At 30.9% G+C, this 21,497-nt stretch overlaps 2 protein-coding genes across 5 annotated transcripts; one reads left to right on the plus strand and one right to left on the minus strand.

Moving 5' to 3' along the window:
• The first annotated feature begins 7,996 nt into the window (after positions 1-7,996).
• LOC101213687 (two-component response regulator ARR12) lies at positions 7,997-12,315 on the plus strand. Of its 4 annotated transcripts, none has more exons than XM_011657583.2 (6): positions 7,997-8,569; positions 8,821-8,973; positions 9,202-9,603; positions 9,737-9,813; positions 9,992-11,233; positions 11,925-12,315. In XM_011657583.2, exons 1-6 carry the CDS (start codon positions 8,422-8,424, stop codon positions 11,937-11,939), a joined length of 2,037 nt encoding a protein of 678 aa, XP_011655885.1. In that variant the 5' UTR covers positions 7,997-8,421; the 3' UTR covers positions 11,940-12,315. The 4 variants fall into 4 exon arrangements, with proteins under 4 accessions (XP_011655885.1, XP_031745856.1, XP_004146697.1 ...); XM_031889996.1 differs by lacking the exon at positions 11,925-12,315 and adding an exon at positions 11,453-11,905; XM_004146649.3 differs by having other exon boundaries at positions 7,998-8,569; positions 11,945-12,315.
• Positions 12,316-19,917: 7,602 nt separating this feature from the next.
• Positions 19,918-20,791, minus strand: LOC116403650 (lectin-like). The gene is made up of 2 exons (XM_031884973.1): positions 20,579-20,791; positions 19,918-20,288 (listed from the first exon to the last, which is right to left on the minus strand). The coding sequence occupies exons 1-2, from the start codon at positions 20,758-20,760 to the stop codon at positions 19,919-19,921; spliced, it is 552 nt and encodes a 183-aa protein (XP_031740833.1). The 5' UTR covers positions 20,761-20,791; the 3' UTR covers position 19,918.
• Positions 20,792-21,497: the final 706 nt, after the last annotated feature.

Here is a 21,497-nt window from a genome sequence, read left to right on the forward strand (position 1 = left end):
TATATTTGTAATTTTTTTAAAACGTTGCTATACCATTAATTATTATATCAAATGGTCATCTATTACAATTACCCATATAACAAAAGGATCATGCAAAAGTGAAAGTCAAGTAGAGTTACATTTAGTTATAATTATTGCTTTCCTATGAACACATACCATATATATTTAAACCACCTTATTAAATGAGTTTTATTTTTTAAACCACCTTATTAAATGAGTTTTATTTTTTAAAAAACATTTTTTTAAAGTCAATCTAAATAAGTTTTAAGACTTCGAGCTAAAATGATAAACGAAAAAAATGTATATTTAAATTCTATATTTTGTACGTTAGGTATACGTACTCTTAAAATTTTAAATTATGTATAATCACATGTTTTAAAATTTTATTATGTGTCAATATACTGATTTTTTTCTTTTACGTGTATGTATATATAAAGAAATTATATATTCATTCCCTCCAAATAATAAAAAATTAAACGAACTACTTATTACTTTTTTTTTTTATTTAATACTTAAAATTATAAATAAATTTTTACAAGACTTTTGTTGAGTCGAACCAATTCAAATGATTTTGATCTCTAATTATTTTGACATATTATCCAAAAATTATAATAATAATTTTTTAAAAAATATTTAAAATGGGGTGAAAGTTGTAGTTTAGTTTTGAAAACTAAAATTGAAAAAAAAAAGAAAGAGAATCTTCACGAGTTATTTGTTCATTTTACGTGTGGTTTAGGTGGGATCTATGATTAAAAAATAATGAAAAATTGTGAAAGTCCATAATTTACTATATTTTTTAATTCTATAGTTTTATATCGTGGGCCAAACATAGACTTAGCATCATATCTTAATGTCAAAGCAAGGGGTCAAATAGTCTCGAATGAACGTGAGCCTCCCTTAACTTTATAATTCATGTATATATATTAGAACTGAAATAACACAAAATAAAAAGTTGTTCGATTGTAAAATTATTCACAATCCTCCTCTAAATCGAATTTATAATCATCGTTAACGAAATTTTTGGATCTACCAATTATGTATGATCTTGAGAAAACTAAGCTACACCATGGCTTTAGCTATAAGCTATAACCAAGAAGAAATAATGTGATATTGTTTTCTCTTTTTCAAGAAACTACAGTACGGAAATTGATAAAGTTAAGAGTTAATAATATAAAAATTTGGTCCAAATTGATTCAACTGATTTACCAAAATGCCCTTAGTGGGTGCACAATAATTCCAGCCCATCCAGTGAATTCAATAAGGTATAGTCAGGCCCATTTAATGCTTCCCAAATGGGCTTCCTTGGGCCCCTTTCAACAAAATGGAAAAACAATTGAGGAAATTTCTCAAAGAATATCCCTTTATCATTATTATCACCTATTGACCTCAAAGTTTGTATATATATTTCATCTATAAACCTTTATACTTTTAACAATTTTTATCCTTAAATTTATATATATATATTTCTAACAATATTTAATATATATTTTTAAAATTCATGATCTTGTTTGACATTAGATTAAATGGTTAAGAGTTAAATCAAGATAAAATTTATATTTATACTTGGAGTTGATGGAGTTAAATGTGTTGATGTAAATGCAGTTCAATTTATAGTTTTGGTTCTCTTACGATTGGATATGTACACAATTTTGAAAAATTGAAGTACATGATGTTTTTGAAGTTGAAGTTTTAAAAGAATATTTATATCTTCAAAGGAACCTAAGTCTGCATTGTGTGATCAGATTATCAGGTTCAAGAGTTAAAGTCTTATGATTGTGGGAAGTTCTCTCAAGACATGTAAAATTTATGACACCAAAATAAAGGAGAACTCCTTTATTCATAGAGCTTTCACTAGAAGACTTTATGGGCTTGAGTTTGGTTCGCTTGTAGAACTGATCCTTGGGCTCAACTATTTTGGATGTGTACCTTATTTAACATTTAAGCTAAATTAAGATTGAATTTTAGCCCAAATGATATTTAATTGAATACAATCAAATTTGATCAATAAAACTTTTAGAAGCATATATAAGGGACAACGAGGAGATTCTCAAATAGAAAAACGGACAAATAAAAGGACGTTTTGCTTGGCATTAAATGGAAACTTCCAATTAAAAAGAGAAAAACAAAAAACAGAACTATCATTAGTGTATGAGTGTACATTGGTTTATGATATACTTGAACTTTCAAAAGTTACACTAACATTCCTAAGTTTTCAAAAACAAAAGTTAAAATTGTTCCAACTACCAGTAATTGTGATTAATTTATTTCAAGTGATCTCTAGTAGTTAGTTGATTGAATAGATTTTTTTTCCCTTCTACATGTAGATAATCCCATTTAACTTTGTATTCTTAAACCAATTTGATGGAAGACCAATTAGATGTTAAATATAGATTGTGCAATAAAGTAAGGTCATGAGTTGGGTAGTTGGGCGTAGGTTAATGGAGGAGTGGGGAAGTGCTTTGATAGCCCTCCTAATTGGCTAATTCCTTTTCTTTAATTCTTCTTGTCTCCTCTTGTAATCTGTTTTGAACTCTACATTTTCAAATTCAATTATATATTTATCCAATGTATATATATATATATATATGTAATGTTTGAATTATTGAAACTATTCCACAATTTTGTGATTTACATTAAAAAAAATACCTCAAAACTTTGAAAAGTTTAGGAAATGCTATAAAACTTTAAAAAATGATTCTAAGATATCATTATAGATAGTTTTAGATGAAATCTGTAAAAGTTTTGTTACTATTGAAAAGTTTAATAAATACCTTTAAACTTAAAAAAAAGATTTTAAAAAAATATTCTTATTAATTTATTTTTATACCAAACTTCTTAGCACTCAAACAAAAAAAATTAAAACTATAGTTTTAAAGTTTTTATGGATATGTTGATATTTTCATTGATTTTTGTATATTTTCATGAGTTCGATATCAATAGAAAGGTGAATCGATATTTATATTGCATCGTTAAAAAAATCTTCGAATCACATAAACTAAACATAAAAAATGACACTAATATAAATAATTGAATGTTTGTTTATTTTAAAATAATAAAACATTTATTTACTAATTTAAATTTATTTTGTTGTTTTTATAATTTTTTCAAAAATATTATTTGAATTTTCTATACAATTAACATCTTGATTTATCTATTAACATCAACATTTTAAACCTTGACTAAAACATACCCAAAATCTTACGAAGTTTCAAGCAAAAAAATCTCCTTAAAACAAACTAAAACAATAATTAGTAAAAGAAATCACACATTAATATAAACTATCCTCATGTGTTAATATATAGTTAAATACATTTTTTTTATTTGACAATTAAATGTATATTAATTATAACAAATAACTATTGAGATTAGTTGTGTTCGTGATCTATTATGGTACGTCAATAGTTAAATAAATTTAAAACTATAATTTTAACTTAAAATTTTAATTTTGATTTTGGTTGATGAAAAAATTGATATAAAATTAAGATTAATACATTTTGTATATTTTTTTAAGTTCAAGAGTATTTATGAAACTTTTAAATATATCATATAAATTTCACCAAATTCAAAATCAAATCCCTCCCTCCTAAACTGAACAAAATGAATAGCGGAGGATATTTGGCTATTAACACACATTCAACTACTAATACACAATGATACTAAAAAGTTTAAGTACCAACGTCTTTTAGTGATTCTATTCTTCTTTCTGCTTGTTATAGTCTATATTCCTTAATTAATAAATAGAGGTCAAACATTTAAACAAAAAGGGGATGAAAAGTGTATTCAACAAGAAATAGGAAAAAGGAAAAATAGTGAGAAGCATTGGGTCATAGATTGAAGTAAGAAAAAGAGAAAATTGGAGAAACATGATTATTATAGTCTTACATAATCTTCACTGGAACGGTTTCTAATTATTTTTATCTAAAACTAACAATAAAGTTATTTTCTAACTCGTTTTCGAAAGTTAATTAATATGGTAGGAAAATTATAAAAACTTGCATGTACTTTTTATACTTTAAAAGTAATATTTTTAATGGTTAACAATTGTAAAATTAATAATTAAATATATAACAACGTTTTTATATTATTACAAATATATCCAAATTAACTATCAACCATTTATCTATTCTCACCTCTCAAACCATCTCTTGTTAGTTCACCTTTCTTCAAATTTACTTTTTTCTCTTCCTAAATAATTTTTTTTTTATTTTGTAATATGTTATTATAATTTGAATAAATATACCCCTATATTCTTTTTTTTTTCTTTTTTTGTTATACATACAAATAATACATTATACGTTTAGAAAACATATTAGCGATTTTAATAGGTTTTTTTTGTATCAAGTTAATGATAATGCTTTTTTTTTCTAGTAACATAGTTTAAATTAAGAGTTTTATTTATATTGACATCTTCCTAAGTTATGTTGTCTTTCTTCATAAGTGTGTATCTTTACATTTACGTTTATATATGGATTAGTATGATTGATATAATCAACTTTTTTTTTAATATATGTTTTAAATGTAAAGATCACGATTGGCCTACATAATTATTATTTAAGGAAATCATATAATATGATGTGTGTGTGTATATATATATATGTATATGTATAGTTTAAGGAAAAAGGAGATGAAGTTAGTTTGGTTCACAAGTAATGGGGAAGAAGGGGGAGATGAGACAGAGTGTTAAATGTGTCACGAGCAAAGGAATCAATTAAACAAAAAGAAAGAAGAACAATTTGTTGAAAATGTCAAACACCATTTCTTGGTTGTACTTAGCTGTCCTCAACCCCACTTTCACTTCCCTTTTTCTCCAACATCATTTCAATCATTCATTCATACATACACGCACATATATATATATATTATACCACCCGATTTCTTTTATTTTAAGACAAATAGCAAAAACCACTCGTAATATATGATAGTTGGGTAGATATTAAACTTTGAATGGTAAAAAACGAGAGCTTTGAATTTGTATACAAATGTTACAATTTTTATGATTAGATAAGTTTGTGGGTCAAATTTTAAAATATGTATAAGTTTGAGATAATTGGATGGAGTTTTGCAATTTATCTTTTTATATTATTAGCGTTTATTTCTCACTCATATTGTATCATCGATCTTTAAAACATAAGTTCAAAATATCATTTTCGTGTTTGTCTTTTCTAACTTATTCAATTTTAGTCTATGACATATCAAATGTTAGTAAATTTTTAAATTTACTTAATACAACTTGTTTATTATTTATTAACATTCTTAATTATTTTATTTTATTACTTAAACAATTTCGATAAAATATAACTTTAAGGAAACTAAGTTTAAGATTTGTTGAAAATATGTAGACTAAGATTAAACAAACTCCAAAGCACAATAACCAAATGATTTTGTTATATACTAATTATTGTTGAAACGTTCTATTCCATTTCATTTTGTTCGCTTCATAAGTTTATAATTCGATTCATATTATATAGTCAAAATTTGATCAAATTGTAAGACATTTTTTTTACTAAACTAATCTTTATAAACGTCAAGAAGAGAACTTGCCATTTATGATTTATTAAACTATATACGAAGAAAAAACTTAACTTGGTTAGGTATACCCGTCGTTGGTTAAAGTAGATATTAAAAAAATAGAACGTGGAACTAAAAGAAAGGTAGGCAAGGGGATGAGAAGTAGAAACTAATTAATTATAAAGCAATATATAGAGAAGTTGTTTTTGGTTTGTCTCCTTTTAGAGAAACTAGAAGGCAATAATATAGTTAGTTTAACTAGTTGGAGTTAGATCATCATGTGGGTAAGCAATTAAAACTTAAAAAGTGTAAATTGTAAAGACACATGATTGAGAGAGAGAGCTTTGGGGATGAAAAATTGGTCAAAAGAGTGTGCTTTTTATATGTATATTCACATTTCTTTGTCTAACTTTATTTGTCACTTTCCAACTTTATTGTAAATATTCATATTTCTTTAATGGGATTAAAATTCCAAGTCAGCTGCCAGTTCCATTGGAGATTTTTTATTTTATTTTATTTTTATTTTTTTAAAAGTACATGTTAAGTAGATCTTGACTTTGTATTTTGAAACATTTTTTCTTATTACGATTTACTTAATCGTAAATATCATTTTGTGATTTTAGTAAACGTTATTGCTCATCCATGCTAGGGCAGTTTTTCTTTCGTTTGCTTATTTGTGTTTAACTACATTCACGATTCATCTAATATAATACAATAATGCTCTCATCACCTTATACGGAATTTTCTCTTCCACTCTTTTGTATTTTAATGTCCAAAATTATTTTATTTTTTTTTGTAAATATTTTAATATAAGGATTGATGGTTAGGATGTAGAATATTGAACTTTAAACCTTTAGAAACCAAGATCACGCTTAACCAAATTCACTTTGGTTAATATAAAGTAAAAAAAATAAAGAAATACCACATATTTATCAAGATTTCATAGACCAAATAGATTAAAAAATTATCTTAACCGTTTAAATCATTTCAACAAAAAATAAAAAAAAATGATAGATCGAAAAACCAAGTCTAAGAAGTGTCGATTTCAAAGAGTTTGAAATCGATAATTTTCAAAAAGTATTTTCAAGTGTTAAAACGATCTGATGGACAGAGCGACCAACCAAACCGACAGACACTTACTAATCGATATCGAGATCGATTTAACACTTTTACTAAAATGATTATGGTCAGTTCGACATGATTTTTTAGAAAGGGACTACCATCACTCTTACTATTTATTAGAAAAAAGAAAGAAAGAAAAAAAAAAAAGGGATGCATATGTTTGTGGGTCTAACATATAATTGGGGAAGGGACCCACATGGAATAAATGGGGAACCAATAGGGAGATGCAACGTGGGCAATAGCTGATGTCTGTCCCATTTTTATAGCTTTCTTACTTTTTAGTTATAAAACCAAATCCTTTTACTGCTTCACATCAACCAATCTCATAGCGCGTGCTTTACACCCCCAACCCTTTTTTTCTTATTTCCTAATTCCTATTACTATTATTCTAACTCTTTTCTTTTTTTATAAAAAAAAAATTCACAAATTAATGCAACTTCTAATTGGAAACACTAAACGCCTAAATTCTACAAGGAAACAAACTAACTTACTATATATATTATTACTTTTTTTTTTTCTTTATTCTTTGGTTTTTTCTAGTATAATGTTAGTAGGAGAATTTGAATCAATAACCTACCTTCACTCGTCATTAGTTGAATTAAGAATTCATAGTTTGTTACTTCAAAATAGAAAAAAGCAAAGATTCAAGGTGTAGTTCTAAACTTTGAAGTTGTACAAATTAAAATCTGAGGTAATAACTCTATCAATTCAAATCATTGAGTAAGTGTACCGGTTTATATCCTTTAGAGTTTCGTCAATCAATATATGTCAAACTTATATTTTGAATCAACTAAATTGGTATTTTTCTTTTGAAATAGAAATTTTGGATGTTAATATTTATCACACAATAACCAGTGAAAAGTGAGATAGTAGAGAGTAAAAGAAGCAGTTTACCTCAGTTTTGATTTATTTACATTAAACAATCAAAGGAATTAGCTTTGTTTAAGGTAAGTAATTATGATTTAGCAAAAAAAAGAGAGATAAATAGGAAAAAGAAAAAAGACTACCTTTTAAAGTATCAATAATGACTAGATTCTAAACAGGATTTGAGAAAAAGAAAAATGGATGTTTTGAATTTGGACTAAATTGCTGTTAAATATTCTGGCAAAATTTTAATTAATGAGGGATTGGAAATTCATGGCATAGTAACAGAAGAAATTGATTATACACAATAATCACATGGTTGATTAAATTTCATATGTGAGATCATCAAAACAGTGGAAAAATAATGAGCGTTGATTTGACTGACTTTTTGTATGATGAATTTTAAGTTTGACTAAAATGGCCATTAGACTCCCACTGTGAAAAAAAACCCAAAGTTCTTCCACTTTCTGTGTATATGGATGATGGAGAAAGAGAAAGTGGAACAGAGTTTACCTTAAAGCAATTATAATAAGACAATGGTGGAAAAAAGGAGGAAGGGTTTTGCTTAAAATACTCAAAAGATTTCTGTTTTATTTGTGATTCAATTCAATTGAAAAAATAAAATATATTGATTTCATTTTCATCTTCTTCTTCTTCTTCTTCTTCCTTCCCCTCTGTTTTGAGCTATCGCCATCATTGGCCATTTTCTACAGCTTTACTTTCTGTAATCTCCTTCTTCTTCTCTTGATTCTGCCCAATCAATCTCTTTCTTTCCCTAACCTTCGTCTGGGTTTTTGAGAAAAACTAAAGAGGGCTCGGAAAACTTTGTACCCACTTCCAAATTTTCGATTTTCGATCTCGCTTCACTGTTCTTTCTCTTTTTCTGTAAGATTTCAACGAACCCCTTTTTCTTTTCTTTCTTTCGCTATGACTGTGGAGGGTCATTCTGTTGCTGTAGTCGGTGATGATGGGGCTACTGATCATTTTCCTGTTGGGATGCGTGTTCTTGCTGTTGACGACGACCCTATTTGTCTCAAAGTACTCGAATCTCTCCTCCGTAAATGCCAATATCATGGTTTGTTTTTCCTTTCATCTCATGTTTTTCAGTTTTCGATTCGTCTTTCTCTGTAATCTTAGAAATTCTTCAAATCAATTTCTTCAAATTTTGAGGTGGTTTTGGCTTTGTTGACTGATTTTACTTGTGAGAACGGTATCTTCTTAAACTGTGTGTTTTGGGATTTTGGGTGTTGAAATGTTTCGAATGGTTCATTTCTGATGATTTAGATTGTGGGGTTTTTGTTTTGTTTCCTTTTCTTCTTCCTATAGTTACAACGACGAAGCAGTCCATTGAGGCTTTGAGGATGTTGAGAGAAAATAGGAACAAATTTGACTTGGTTATCAGTGATGTGAACATGCCTGATATGGATGGTTTCAAGCTTCTTGAGTTGGTGGGGCTTGAAATGGACCTACCTGTAATCAGTAAGCTTCTTTCTCATTATTCACAACAACCTATGTCTTTACTTCATCTTGTTGTGTTTTAGATACCAATGTGCTGTTTAGGATCAGTATGTTGCTAAATAGATGAAATTAATGTGGTCTCTTTATTGCCAGGATTTTTGAACTGCATTAATTGTCTTGTTCTTCAGTGTAGTTGGTTTGGTTATTGACTTTTCATTTTTATGATGACGTGTTTCTTCTTTTCCCTAGTGTTATCAGCACATAGTGATACTGAGCTCGTTATGAAGGGGATTGCACACGGTGCTTGTGACTATCTGTTGAAACCAGTTCGAATTGAGGAGTTGAAAAACATTTGGCAGCACGTGATTCGGAGAAAGAAGCTTGAACCAAAGGCGAAAAACAAGTTCCCTAGTCAAAATAAGGTTCAAAATGGAGGTAATGAAGTTGAACAAGGTTTCTCACCAACCAGTAATGCAGACAGCGCAAAATTCAACAGGAAACGGAAGGACCAAGATGATGATGATGACGACGAAGGAAAAGAGAATGGGCTTGATAGTGACGACCCCTCGAACCAGAAGAAGCCTAGGGTAGTATGGTCAGTTGAGTTGCATCGGAAGTTCGTTTCAGCGGTTAATCAGTTGGGTCTTGAAAGTAAGTTGGTGCTTGAAACTATATTAATTAATTTGTGTTTCCCTACATGGGTTTTGAAAGTAAGTTGGTGCTTGAAACTATGTTCGAAATTTGTGTTTCCCTACATCTAACAATTTTCTTCACTCTCAATCAGAGGCCGTGCCGAAAAAAATCCTGGATCTGATGAATGTTGAAGGACTTACCCGAGAAAATGTGGCAAGTCATTTGCAGGCATGAATCTTCCCTTTCCTTCACGTCCCCAAAATACTCTAATTAAGCTGTAGAAACAAACATGGAATGAAGTGGAAGATCGTTTACTTTAGTATTTTTTTACTTGACTGATTTGTTTGGTTGCAAAGATTCAACCTGGAAACAAGATGAAAATAAGGGGTTTCATGTTGTATTGCAGAAATATAGGCTTTATCTGAAAAGAATCAGCAATGTGGCATCCCAACAAGCTAACATGGTTGCTACATTTGGGAGCAAAGATGGCACTTACATGCGAATGGGTTCACTTGATGGATATGGAGATTTACACGGCTTTGCAGGATCAGGGCGGCTTCCAAACTCTTCATTATCCTCTTATTCACCTGTTGGAATGCTTGGAAGATTGAACTCCCCGGCTGGAATGAGCCTGCGTGGAATCACTTCATCTGGACTGATCCAGCAAAACTCCCAAAATTTGAACTGCGCCATTAATAACCTTGGCAAACTCCAACCAACTACAATGTTGTCTCCTAACCAAACTACTAATCTGCTGCAAGGAATTCCAACATCACTTGAGATCGGCCAATTGCAACACAGCAAGTCCACCACTTCCATTGGAGACTTCAATACAATGAATGATACTTCCGGGTTTGGAGTTCCCAACAGTTTTCCTGAAACTAGAGCAAATATTGGAAATTCAACCTATTCGGTTTCTCCTGCTCCATTGATGTTACAAGGAACGATACCAACATATGGAAATCAAACCTCCCTTAGAGTTGATCCGCTAAATGGAGAAACTTTTGACATAGACGTTGGTGGTTCAAATTTTTTGGATCCTGATCCTTCTAATGGAAACTGGCAGGGAGCAGCACATTTGTCTAGATTCTCAGCAACTTCATTGACCACCAATGAAGCTTATCCGAGTGATCAATTGCATTCAATGAACTCAGTCATTTCTTCTACCCCCTCGACGATTGGGAATATCTCAGTTGATTTTTCCTCTAGAAGTGCAGGTTCAGCTTCCTTACTGGATTCAAGAGACGTGCAATGCCAGACAGGGGTAGTTGGCAGTGTTATTCAATCTATGAATACCATGCCAAAGCAGAGTTGGGAAGAGCATAAACATGACTTCGGTCGGAACGTGCAGCATAATCTTGGTGCAATCAATTCTCTGGTTGCTAGCGATGGGAATCCAACTCCCTTAAACCAGAGTTTCAATCAGAATGGTGTCGTACGTGATAGAAAGGTTGGTTCATCTTTAATAGTCCCATCAAATGTTGCGTCACTGTCCTTCCCTCAACATGGTGTGGTTGAAAAATTGGGTCCTAACACAAAGACGAATGTGGATGGAAACTACCTTTTGAATCAGATGAAGTCACACGATGGATCAATTCAAGGAAGTTTCGAGTCCTTGGATGATATAATGAATTCGATAATCAAACGGGTATAGTCAAATTTCTTGCTAAATATTTAGATACTGGATTCTGATGTGCCTTCAAAATTTCAATTTTTTTCAAAGTTACTTTTATATGAAAATTCACCTCCCTGTTGAAATTGGCACCTGACATAATTATATATATAGAAATTCCTTTTTTTGAATGGTATTACTGTTTTCCTAACCACTTCTGCTGTGATTGTGTCAACTTGTTGCTTGCTGTTATAGTAAATACAAATACAGATTGGCTTACTGCAATCAAGTTTGCCAAACACGGTAAATGGCTAAAGATCCCATGTGATTTTTTTCTGTAGTGAAATGAAAAACTGCCATACCCCAATGTTCTACGTTTGGAGATAGCTAAACGTTCCCATTTGATTACAATCATACCAAGAAAAAGCCGTAATTAGTTTCAATCATCATATGCGAATTAGTTGTCATCAGAAAATATCATCCAAGCATTTAAACTTCTTTTGTTTGTTCAAGCAAACTTGTTGTATGCATCATAGACAGATCAAGTTTCATGGGCCAGTTCATCAAATGCAGTATTCCTCGATTTTAGATAATGTCATGCATTTCTCCTGATCACTTACATGGAGATTTTTCTTGGATAGATATGATATCACCATTATTTTCCATTTTAGACCGCTCTTTCTATCTGTGTTGTGCTTGTGCATCTTTCCTGATCATTTAGTGACAGGACTCTGCAAAATGATTCAGGAACAAAATGAAATACCGGAAATGAATGGAGAATTTGGATTTGATCATTTCTCTCTAGGATCATGTACTTGAGACCTCTACCTGCTGACTGTTGGATGGAAACAAAGGCATTAACAGCATTGCAAAGCAGTTTGTGTACGTACATAATGTAATTCTTCGTCAGTTTGGTTTGTTTCCACAAGGCTCCATCTGTATCTGTTCATCTATTTACTGATGCAAAACATCTGGTTTCGAGGTTATAATGAAACAGCAGACATGCCCTCCTTTTCATTGTTCATAAAATAATGACAAGACAACTTCCCAATCTTCTCTTAGTCTTCTTTCTGTTGTCCTTTGAGAAAGAAAGTATTGAAATTTAACATGAAGGCCTACTCTTTTATTAACTAATGCAGATTTCCAATGCTTCTTTCACATGGGAAAGTATGAAGGGAGCAACAATGGCAACACAGACAGTTTTTCCACATGTTGGTTCGAGTATAGCAGAGCCCAAGTAATCTTTTTGAATCAATAAATTTCAGTTCATACCAACCCAAAAGAACATACCAATACAATAGCCTATTTGGATTCCGTTGGACTATTCGATTTGTGCAGTTCCTTCTTTCAACCTACCTGACCGATTTCTTATGTAAAATTCTTGACGAGGTTGAAAAAGTTTACATTCTCAACCTTAATAAAATGAAACACAACGAGGCTGAGCATAAAAATGAAGAGAAACACATGACAGCACAGAACATAGATTCTCCATCAAGAAGCCAATAAAACAAAGCTAACCAAAATGAGCTTATCAGTAAGCATCCATTCCACAAGTACTAGTACTCCTGTGTCTACAAATATCTGTGAGAGGAAAGCTCTCTCTGTCCTCTCTATTTTCTGAGGCAAGGGCAAAGAAACAAAGAAATGTATGAGGTAAGAAAAGATTGAAGCTGGAGGGTTAGATTGGAAGTCGTGATGAAATAGCTACCATTTCATCGAGATTTTAACAGAATCATGGTGTAGACACAAGGATAACTTGAGTATACTTGCATACTCAACGAAGATGGTACTTAAAGTCTCTCATTCAAGGAGAGATTTCTTTATTCTCCTAATATAATAACTTATCCAAATTATCTAATTAACAAAATACATAGTTTTTGGATCTGAAAAAGAGAGATCTTGAAAACATAAAAGTAGCGACAAATTTAGTTAACGCCTTGGGAGATTGAACTTCTCTCAACTTTATGTTCTTTGTATAATATATATTACAAATTACCTAGCTATTCTAGTGCTAAATCTACCCGCTAGATTCTAATTCAAGTCTTACTTTTTATAATAAATGAATCAATTATTTATTTTTATATAAAACGTTCGCCAACAAAGTTTTTGGATCTGCCACGGCATGAAAGTATGATTTAGAAAAACTTAAGAACAGAAGGTTCCTATTTATACAAATAAGGTGTACATTTCTTTCAATCATAAGAACTCCAAAGTTAAGCGTGTTTAATTAGCTTGAAGTAATTCAAAATCTAAATCCCAAGCTTGGGGTGCTCTCCCCATCAAGGTTTAGCTCACAATTCTCTTTCACTTCACCCCACCCTGCTCCATTCCAAGCATAAATGAGAATTCTCCATCCTTGAGACGTCTCTACGAGAGGATGAACATTCCTAGCCACAAACCATGCGTTCATTTTGCTAAGTCCTATTGCTCAATCAAAATACAAAAAGGTTCTTATTCTTCCTGCCATGGTCAAAGTCAAAGGTCCTGAAATACAAAGAATTATTGACATGGTTTTGAATATCAACGTTGTTTGTTGCCAATAAAAATGAAACAGACAATGAAGAGCATACAAGAGAAAACGATGTTTTCCCATTACAGAACAGAACAAGTTTCATCAAGAAAGCCATGGGAAGAAAGCTAACCAAAAAGCCATGGAGTTACTAAGCTCAGTAGCAAGAAAATGTATGCAACTTAACTAGTCAGCTAATAACATGATACCAATTCAAATGTACAAAAGTTTCCGATACAATTGGTACATTTTCCTAGACTTCGGCCGTCGGGAGAGGGTCAGTTTCCGTCAGTTTCTTGTAATGTTTATATCTCAAACCATTGGGCCACAAGGGCGCTGTTGAAATTGAGAAGACATTACATAGATAAGCATCCACAAAATAAGCAATGAATCAATAAATAGTGTGTTTATAAATATAATGTCAACAAACCCAAATTTGTATGTAGTTTTAATTATAAAAAATTAAAATTATTACGTGTGGGAGGATTTGGTCAGGGAGATGCGGAAATCGTCCTTCAAGATCCATTACGTGTCCAAGGCCTTTTGTTCTTTTTTGCATCTGTTATTTTGGCACAAATCTTTTTAGTTCTTAAAAAGAAACAGTTTGAGAAGGTTCAATTGTCCGAAATGAATTTCTAAATCTGGGGATTTCTCAAATAAAGTTCGGAAAAAAAACAAAATTCTTGTTGGTAATTCTCTAATTTAATTATGTATCATCAAAAAATGCTGAAAAACTTTTTCCCTTGTTTTTGTTTATATTCTTTTTCGACCGTATTTCGGGAATGACTTGGACCGCATTACTAGTCATAGTATGGATATTGTCAGGAAGACTATTTTACCTCTTCTTTATTTCTTTGTTTTTTACAATACAAATGGGAGCGGTATTATTATGATTATTATGTCACAGGTGCCAGATTGAAATGTCATTGAATGTGTCTATTTTTATTCTAATAGAATAAAAATAGAGTAGATATTAAAAATAAGATAAGTAAATGGAGAATAGAAAAAAAATGAAGGGAACAAAGGATTCTAGAAGGAATTATTCATCTTTCTAGTATTCGATACCAGAAAAATTCCTTTTCTATTACAATTATCATTTATCATAATTCACACCTATAAAACTATTTGTAATATTTTGTAACCGTAAAACGTTGGCCACCATGACCTTCTCACCTAGGTGTTTCTTGGTTGCCTAGGACACACCTTGGTGGTTATTGACACCTCTTTGGCAGCCTAGCACCAACCAAAACACCTAACCATCAAACACTAAGCCTAAAACATCTCCATATCCTTTCTTTTCTTCACTTGGCTGCCAACCCTTCAAACCCTTGTTACTTAGCCAAAATTTAGCTTTAACTCTTCGACTAAGCTACCTAAACAACAACAAAAATAACAACCACCACCAATTTTTAGTGTTTCTTTCTAACTTAGAAATTCTAATGGAAGAATGAGTTTAGGGTTTGGAGCTCATCTTCACCCTCATACCATCGCCTCCCTTCAATGCATGACTTTTAAAGCTTACAGCGCCAAATGTCAACACCTTGTTTTATTAGTAGATGTATTTTAAAATTTGGATGCCTAGCCCAACTTTGCATCCATAGTACTTATTATAATGCCTAAAACAACCATGTGTCCCATCCTTGAGAATACATAAGTATTATGTGATACACTCATCCTTGGGACCAACCACTATAAGAAAAGAAGGATCTTTTGTTGCACAAATGTGTCGAAAGATGTACGAAAACGCGTTGAAAAAGGATCTTCTGACGCATGAAGGCTCATCGAGATTAGGGTCGAAAGAAATGTGTCGGGAGAGGATCTCTTGATGCACAACAAGATGCATCGATGTCAAAATAATACTTTTCCCGATGTTGTATATACGACATCAAGAGTTCTTTATGATCTCCCGACGCATCATGTTGTTCATTGGGAGATCCTCTATTTTTTCTTTTTTAAAATACCTTCCATTCTTAAATGGAAAGCATATATATTTCTTACCCTGCATCACCTTTTTTACTGATACAACTTCATTTATTTCCTAACACTTAGTCTATAGTAATATACATGTGAAATAAAGTACATAACCAACATCAAAGGGTGAATGAAGCAAAGATAGTCTAAGTTCTCTAAGGGGTCATTTAGCTTTCTACCTTCAAACTCTCTTAGCGATCGTTTACTTCTACCTTATAGCGACCAAGATTGTAAGTTCATATGTATCACTTAATGTAGGTTAAGAACACAAGAATAATATCAAGGTCACATAAATGAACTCCACAAGGTAAATAAAACATACATTTGTAGTTTTCTAGGTTAAAGATGACATAAAACTTACTGTTTTGGCCTTGAAAAATAATGATAGAAAGCCGACTACTAATTCAAGTTCAATAATGTAAGAAAACATGAGCCAAAGAACTCATAAAAAGGAGGAAAAACCTATAAAAATGAATAGTTACAATTTTTTTTTAAACCAATGGAATGTGAACTCTAGCCACATATGGGTACCGCCACACCTAATTATTTATGTTATTGTATTGTTACCATATAGAAGAAAGAAGATACAAAAATTAGAATCATAGAGGAACTTTAAGGTGGTAGTTTCAAAATAAAAAAAAAAAAGAACCTTTGATGAAAAATATTGTGTAACCCAATTTGGGAGCCAGAACGGATGTTTTTTCTGAGATGAAGAGGGAACAAGCTGCCTTTCAAAAAGTTACATGAAATCAAAAAAAAGTTTTTCCAATTCGGACAACTATTATGGACTTTCAAAGTTTCAACATAGTTTTATGTAATTTCGAAGGAAATTCAATGTCAAGATACATTAATAAAATGCTAACTTTATGACAATAGATGTAAAGATCTTGAAAAAATGCATCAAATCAAGTGGTCTTATGCATAAAATGAGTTAATATTAATGAAGATATGAAACTTGAAAGATAAATGATATACATAAACCTTTTACTACTAACGGTAAATTGTCAAAGCAACACTTTTCAACCAAACCTTAACTAAAATGCACACAACAATAACATTCACCAACAACATTCATTCATAAAACGAATCCTAAAATTATTAAAAGTAAAAAGCATAAATAGAACAGTGAATTTCTTGACAAACAAGCATTTTGACTTTTATATCTTAATGATAGCATAGTTATTCCTTTTCCTTTAATTCATTGTAATTTAACTAAGTCTTCTTTCAATTTTCCTTTATTATTCTAAACAAAAGGCTATTTAACTTGTGTCTCTACAAGTTATAAGGCAGTTGCGTTCCCTAGGACTATTTTTGGCAATTCTTCTCTTGATCACGATCAGTTGATGCTTCTAAAACTTTGTCTTACCTCATTTTTTAAAAACTCAAATCTAACTCCAATGGTCTGGTTCACTAACTTAATGCTTATGGTCTAATGACCATCAAATAAACCAACAAAACCAAGAAATGAGCATGAATTGGGTTGAAAAAGATTATCCTTTCAGAGGCAAATGTATTTTCTAGCTTGGGTTGAGGAGGAAACCCGCAATAGTTATTTTCACCCTTGTGTCATTACAAGTATCATCCTATGAATACTTATAATTCTTGAATGCATTTGACTCTCTATGCTTTGATTTATGTTTAGATTGATCCTTCTTGGATACATGCATTCATGTATTTGCTAGAGATTCATAATTGGTACGTGACAACATATATATAACCTTTCATAAATCATCGAATAACACATATCAAAGCATTCTTATGTGTGTATTATTTTGTTATTAATGGTGACCCTTTTACAACATTACATGACATTTATATCTTATCTCACATACTCAAACTTAAGCAACACAACCCTTAATTCATCACTTTATATAAAAATTAGATTTATCAAATTAATTAATCTTTGTTCTGCCGTGTGGATCGATTGAGTTTGGCTACAAACACTATTCAACAAAATGTTTCGACAACATTATTCCAACAAGTCAAGTCCTTGACAAAATTATCCTGAAAAGGCATGTGATACACATAGCGCCCTAAAATGGCATATGACATACACTCCTCTAAAAAGACAAATGACACAATTGACCTAAAAATGTACATGATATGTATAGCCCCATGGAATGATACATGACACTAAAAAAAGTAGTGAAACAACATATGACACAAAAAAATTCTACATATACTTCTTTATCATTTTGAGAGCTTTAGGTTAAAGTTTGACTGAGATTAACCAACAAACATGATATTTTTTTGATTTTTACTTCTAGTTGAATGATTTGGTAACATAATTCGTGTTTATTTAATTGGCTAGCCTTGAAGTACTTATTTTAAGGTTCATTGGGTCCTTATCTATGGGATTTGTGAGATCTCATACAATGTGGTCTTACAATATTTTTGTTTTATTTTTCATTATAGGACCGGGCAACAAGATGAAAGAAGAGTTAAGTGATAAGAAGAGAAAGGGAAAAGAACAACTTAGTTGAGTGAGTGATCCTTCAAAAGAAAAGCAAGCTTTTGAAAATGTTTTTATCACCAAAGTCATGTTGTTAAGTTGTCATATAGTTAAGGTATGCTCATGCTCTAATCTCATATTTGCGTATGAAAGAACATGACCAATTTGAAGTATGTCTATGTTTAATTGCGAAGTTGGATTATTGTGATGCTTTTATGTATACAAAACCATTAGCCTTATTCTTGATAAAAAGCTAGATATACGTGTGTGCACATAAGAGTAGAGGTTGTCATGCTGAACGCATTGAGTGGTCCGAGTTCAAGTTAATCGTCACAACAATTGGTATTGAATGAGGGTCGTAGGGATGCTAGTGGTGAAGTTGTAATCATTACAGTAGTCCTTGCATTGACGAAGTTCAATATTCAGACGTTGGAAATAAGTAGAGCATAATATGATTATTGTGTTATATAACGCGTAGTGAGACGTTAAGACTTTTTTGAAAATAAGAAAGCTTTTATTTGTGCAATTGTATTTCTAAGTCCTTGTCCTGCATTAAGCTATTAGCTTACGTTTTAAGTTCCCCTACCTAGGTTAACTGACGAAGTGTCATCGAGCGAGACGAGAGAAGGCCACTGTTAAGTACTAGATGTGTTGTGTGGTAGTAGCAGCAGTTAGCTTAAGTTTTGTAATCCCTTAAGTTGTAACTTATACGCTTGTTTCATTGTAAGAAGATTTTTAATAAAAGGGTTACTAATTTTTAAATCGCAAGTTTTTCTACTACACAGTAGAAGCTTTCATCACCATGGAAACACATTAAGGTTTAAGTTAAGTTTAAAGAAATACCTAGACGTTAGCGTTATGCCGTTTTACCACGAAACATCGAATAGCCCAAGTCAGGTCCTCACTCAGTATGTAGAAGGCGTGTGTCTGGTGGGGGTGTGACATGTTATGTGAATCTTAGTTTGTTGTCTTAGTAAGTGTTCAAGCTTAGTTCGTCTTACTAGAGAGCATGTAACGTTAATGTCCCTAATGTGTTGGTTAGTTTAAAATTGATTTGATTGTCTATGATTGATTCATTACCGTCAGTGAGTTTGTCCAATGCTTCTAAATAGTTGTTGGTTTTGTTGTAAGATTAGATAACCCTATTCTTATATATAATAAATCATTGAACCAATCTATATGATCTATTCCAACAATCTTTCAATCGAAAGGTAATCTACTAAGCTATCAACCACTCCCCCATTATATACTTTGTTCCTTGTAAAACTTTACCTTAGAGAAGTGTTAAACACAAAGCTTTTTGTGTGGTTAAAGCCAATCTTGCTACTAATATTATCAAGAAGAAGTGGTTTACATCGACATATTACAAATTGGTAGTTGATTATGGTAACCCTTAACAAGTTCTTGTCACTAGTTAATTGAAAACTAGTGGGTGGTAAAACCAATCTATCACAACATAAAAGCGACTCTTGCACATCATTTACAAAAGCGTTAATTTTGTCTTCTCATATTAGTGTTTGTTGATTCATTTCCTTTAACAAATTAATAAGAAAAAAAATAATGATTGTGCTTACTTGCTTTCATTTCTTCTTTTTAATTTCCAATATTCTATATATACATACAATTAAACGATCAACAATCACAGGTGCTTAGATAATTTAATTAGAATAAACTCACAACACATACTTTATGAAAAAACATACTAAAGTTTTTAAACTAACCTTATTGAATAGAACACATTTGAAATTAGAGCAAAAGGTCTTATTATTTAACGCTTTATGCTATTACTTTATTCATCTGTTAATATATCAACAACAAGGGCTCTTATAATCAACCCTGATTTCCATTTAGTTTCATGGTTATAGAAGCCAAATTGAATTACCCCACTAGTGGTAGAATTAGTTATTATGAATTTACCTAATGAAATAGCGAACCCCACATTCTCTCGTCTATCTAATTTTATTAAACTCTCTTGCTTACTCCCATCTGGCATCTCAATTTTAGCGTCCACTGGAGAAGTCCATCCGAAGGCACCGCTTGTTAATTTTACATCAATGTGTGCTTTGTACCAAATATTTGGTTTGAAATAAGATGAATTCAAGTTCCAGCGACAATCGAGCCAAGATATTTGACGAAGATGGGCTTCTTCAATTGTGTGCCTGCAAGGTTTTACATGCCATGGTGAGAGAGAACAATAAATTGACTTATTTGATCATGTGACTTTTTTTTTTGTCCACCATATTACATATATAAATATTGTTTTAGACATTGTTTTCATTTTTTAAACTATTATATTATATATATTTTTTTGCATTTAAGAAGCATCATTTGAATAATAACATAGTACAATTGAATATAATAATTAGTTTATGATTTTGCTTTTTATTATATTAGGCTGAAAATGAGATATGAATTAATGAATAAATAAAATTTGAGTTGAAGATTATACCCGTCATATTCCACGGGGGTCCAAGTCCAATACCGACTGTCATCACCGAATGCTAATATGGAAGCTCTTGGAAATGCGAGAAAGTATGTGGTTTGGGTTGCCATTGAAACATTATTTGGATGAAGGAGAAGGAGAGATATAAATAAAGATAGAGAATAAGAAAGTGTTGTGTAGAGTCCCATGATTGGTCACAAGTATGGAGGAATATGAGATGTTGAGGTTTGGCTATGTCTTTCTTATTTTATACCCATGCATGAGGGTATTTTAGACCTTTCAAAATAAAAAAAAAAGGCAGAGACTCTTTTCTATTTTTTTAGGGTTAATTACCAAAATATTGTTATTTTTAAAACTATTTACCAAAATGTTGTTTTTTTTTCTCTCTCCCACAATTCCTACTTTTTCTCGACTCCATTTTTTTTTTCTTTTTTCTTTTTAGTTTTTTATATAAATTTTATTGCTTCTCTTTTTAAAAATGAATTGTTAGCATGCATTTTTCTTCTTCTTTTTTTATTTATTTATTTTTCATATAAACTTTTATATTTTTCATATAATTTATAAGTTATTAAAAAAAAACTAAATTCTACTTAATTTAAAAAAAAATCTATTTTAGAAATATTTGAGTAATTGGCAAAATAAATTAACAAACATGATAATGGTAATACTTCTTTTAAAATTTTACTATAAAATCTGTTGGGATTCTCTAAACAAAATTAAAATTTTCTTTTAAAATATACCAAATTTCAAGAGTGATTGTATAATTAAAAACACACACTTGAATACGATTGTTAATTAATATTTTTCGTTAAAATTTGAAGTTGATATAATTTGACAAAATAAATACCTCATAGATAAATACAACAAATAATAATGTTAATAATTCTTTTAGAATTTTGTTAAAATATTTTTGTATATTCTAAAC

The sequence above is a fragment of the Cucumis sativus genome, chromosome 1 (genome assembly GCF_000004075.3).
Source record: "Cucumis sativus cultivar 9930 chromosome 1, Cucumber_9930_V3, whole genome shotgun sequence".
Classification (NCBI taxonomy): Eukaryota; Viridiplantae; Streptophyta; class Magnoliopsida; order Cucurbitales; family Cucurbitaceae; genus Cucumis; species Cucumis sativus.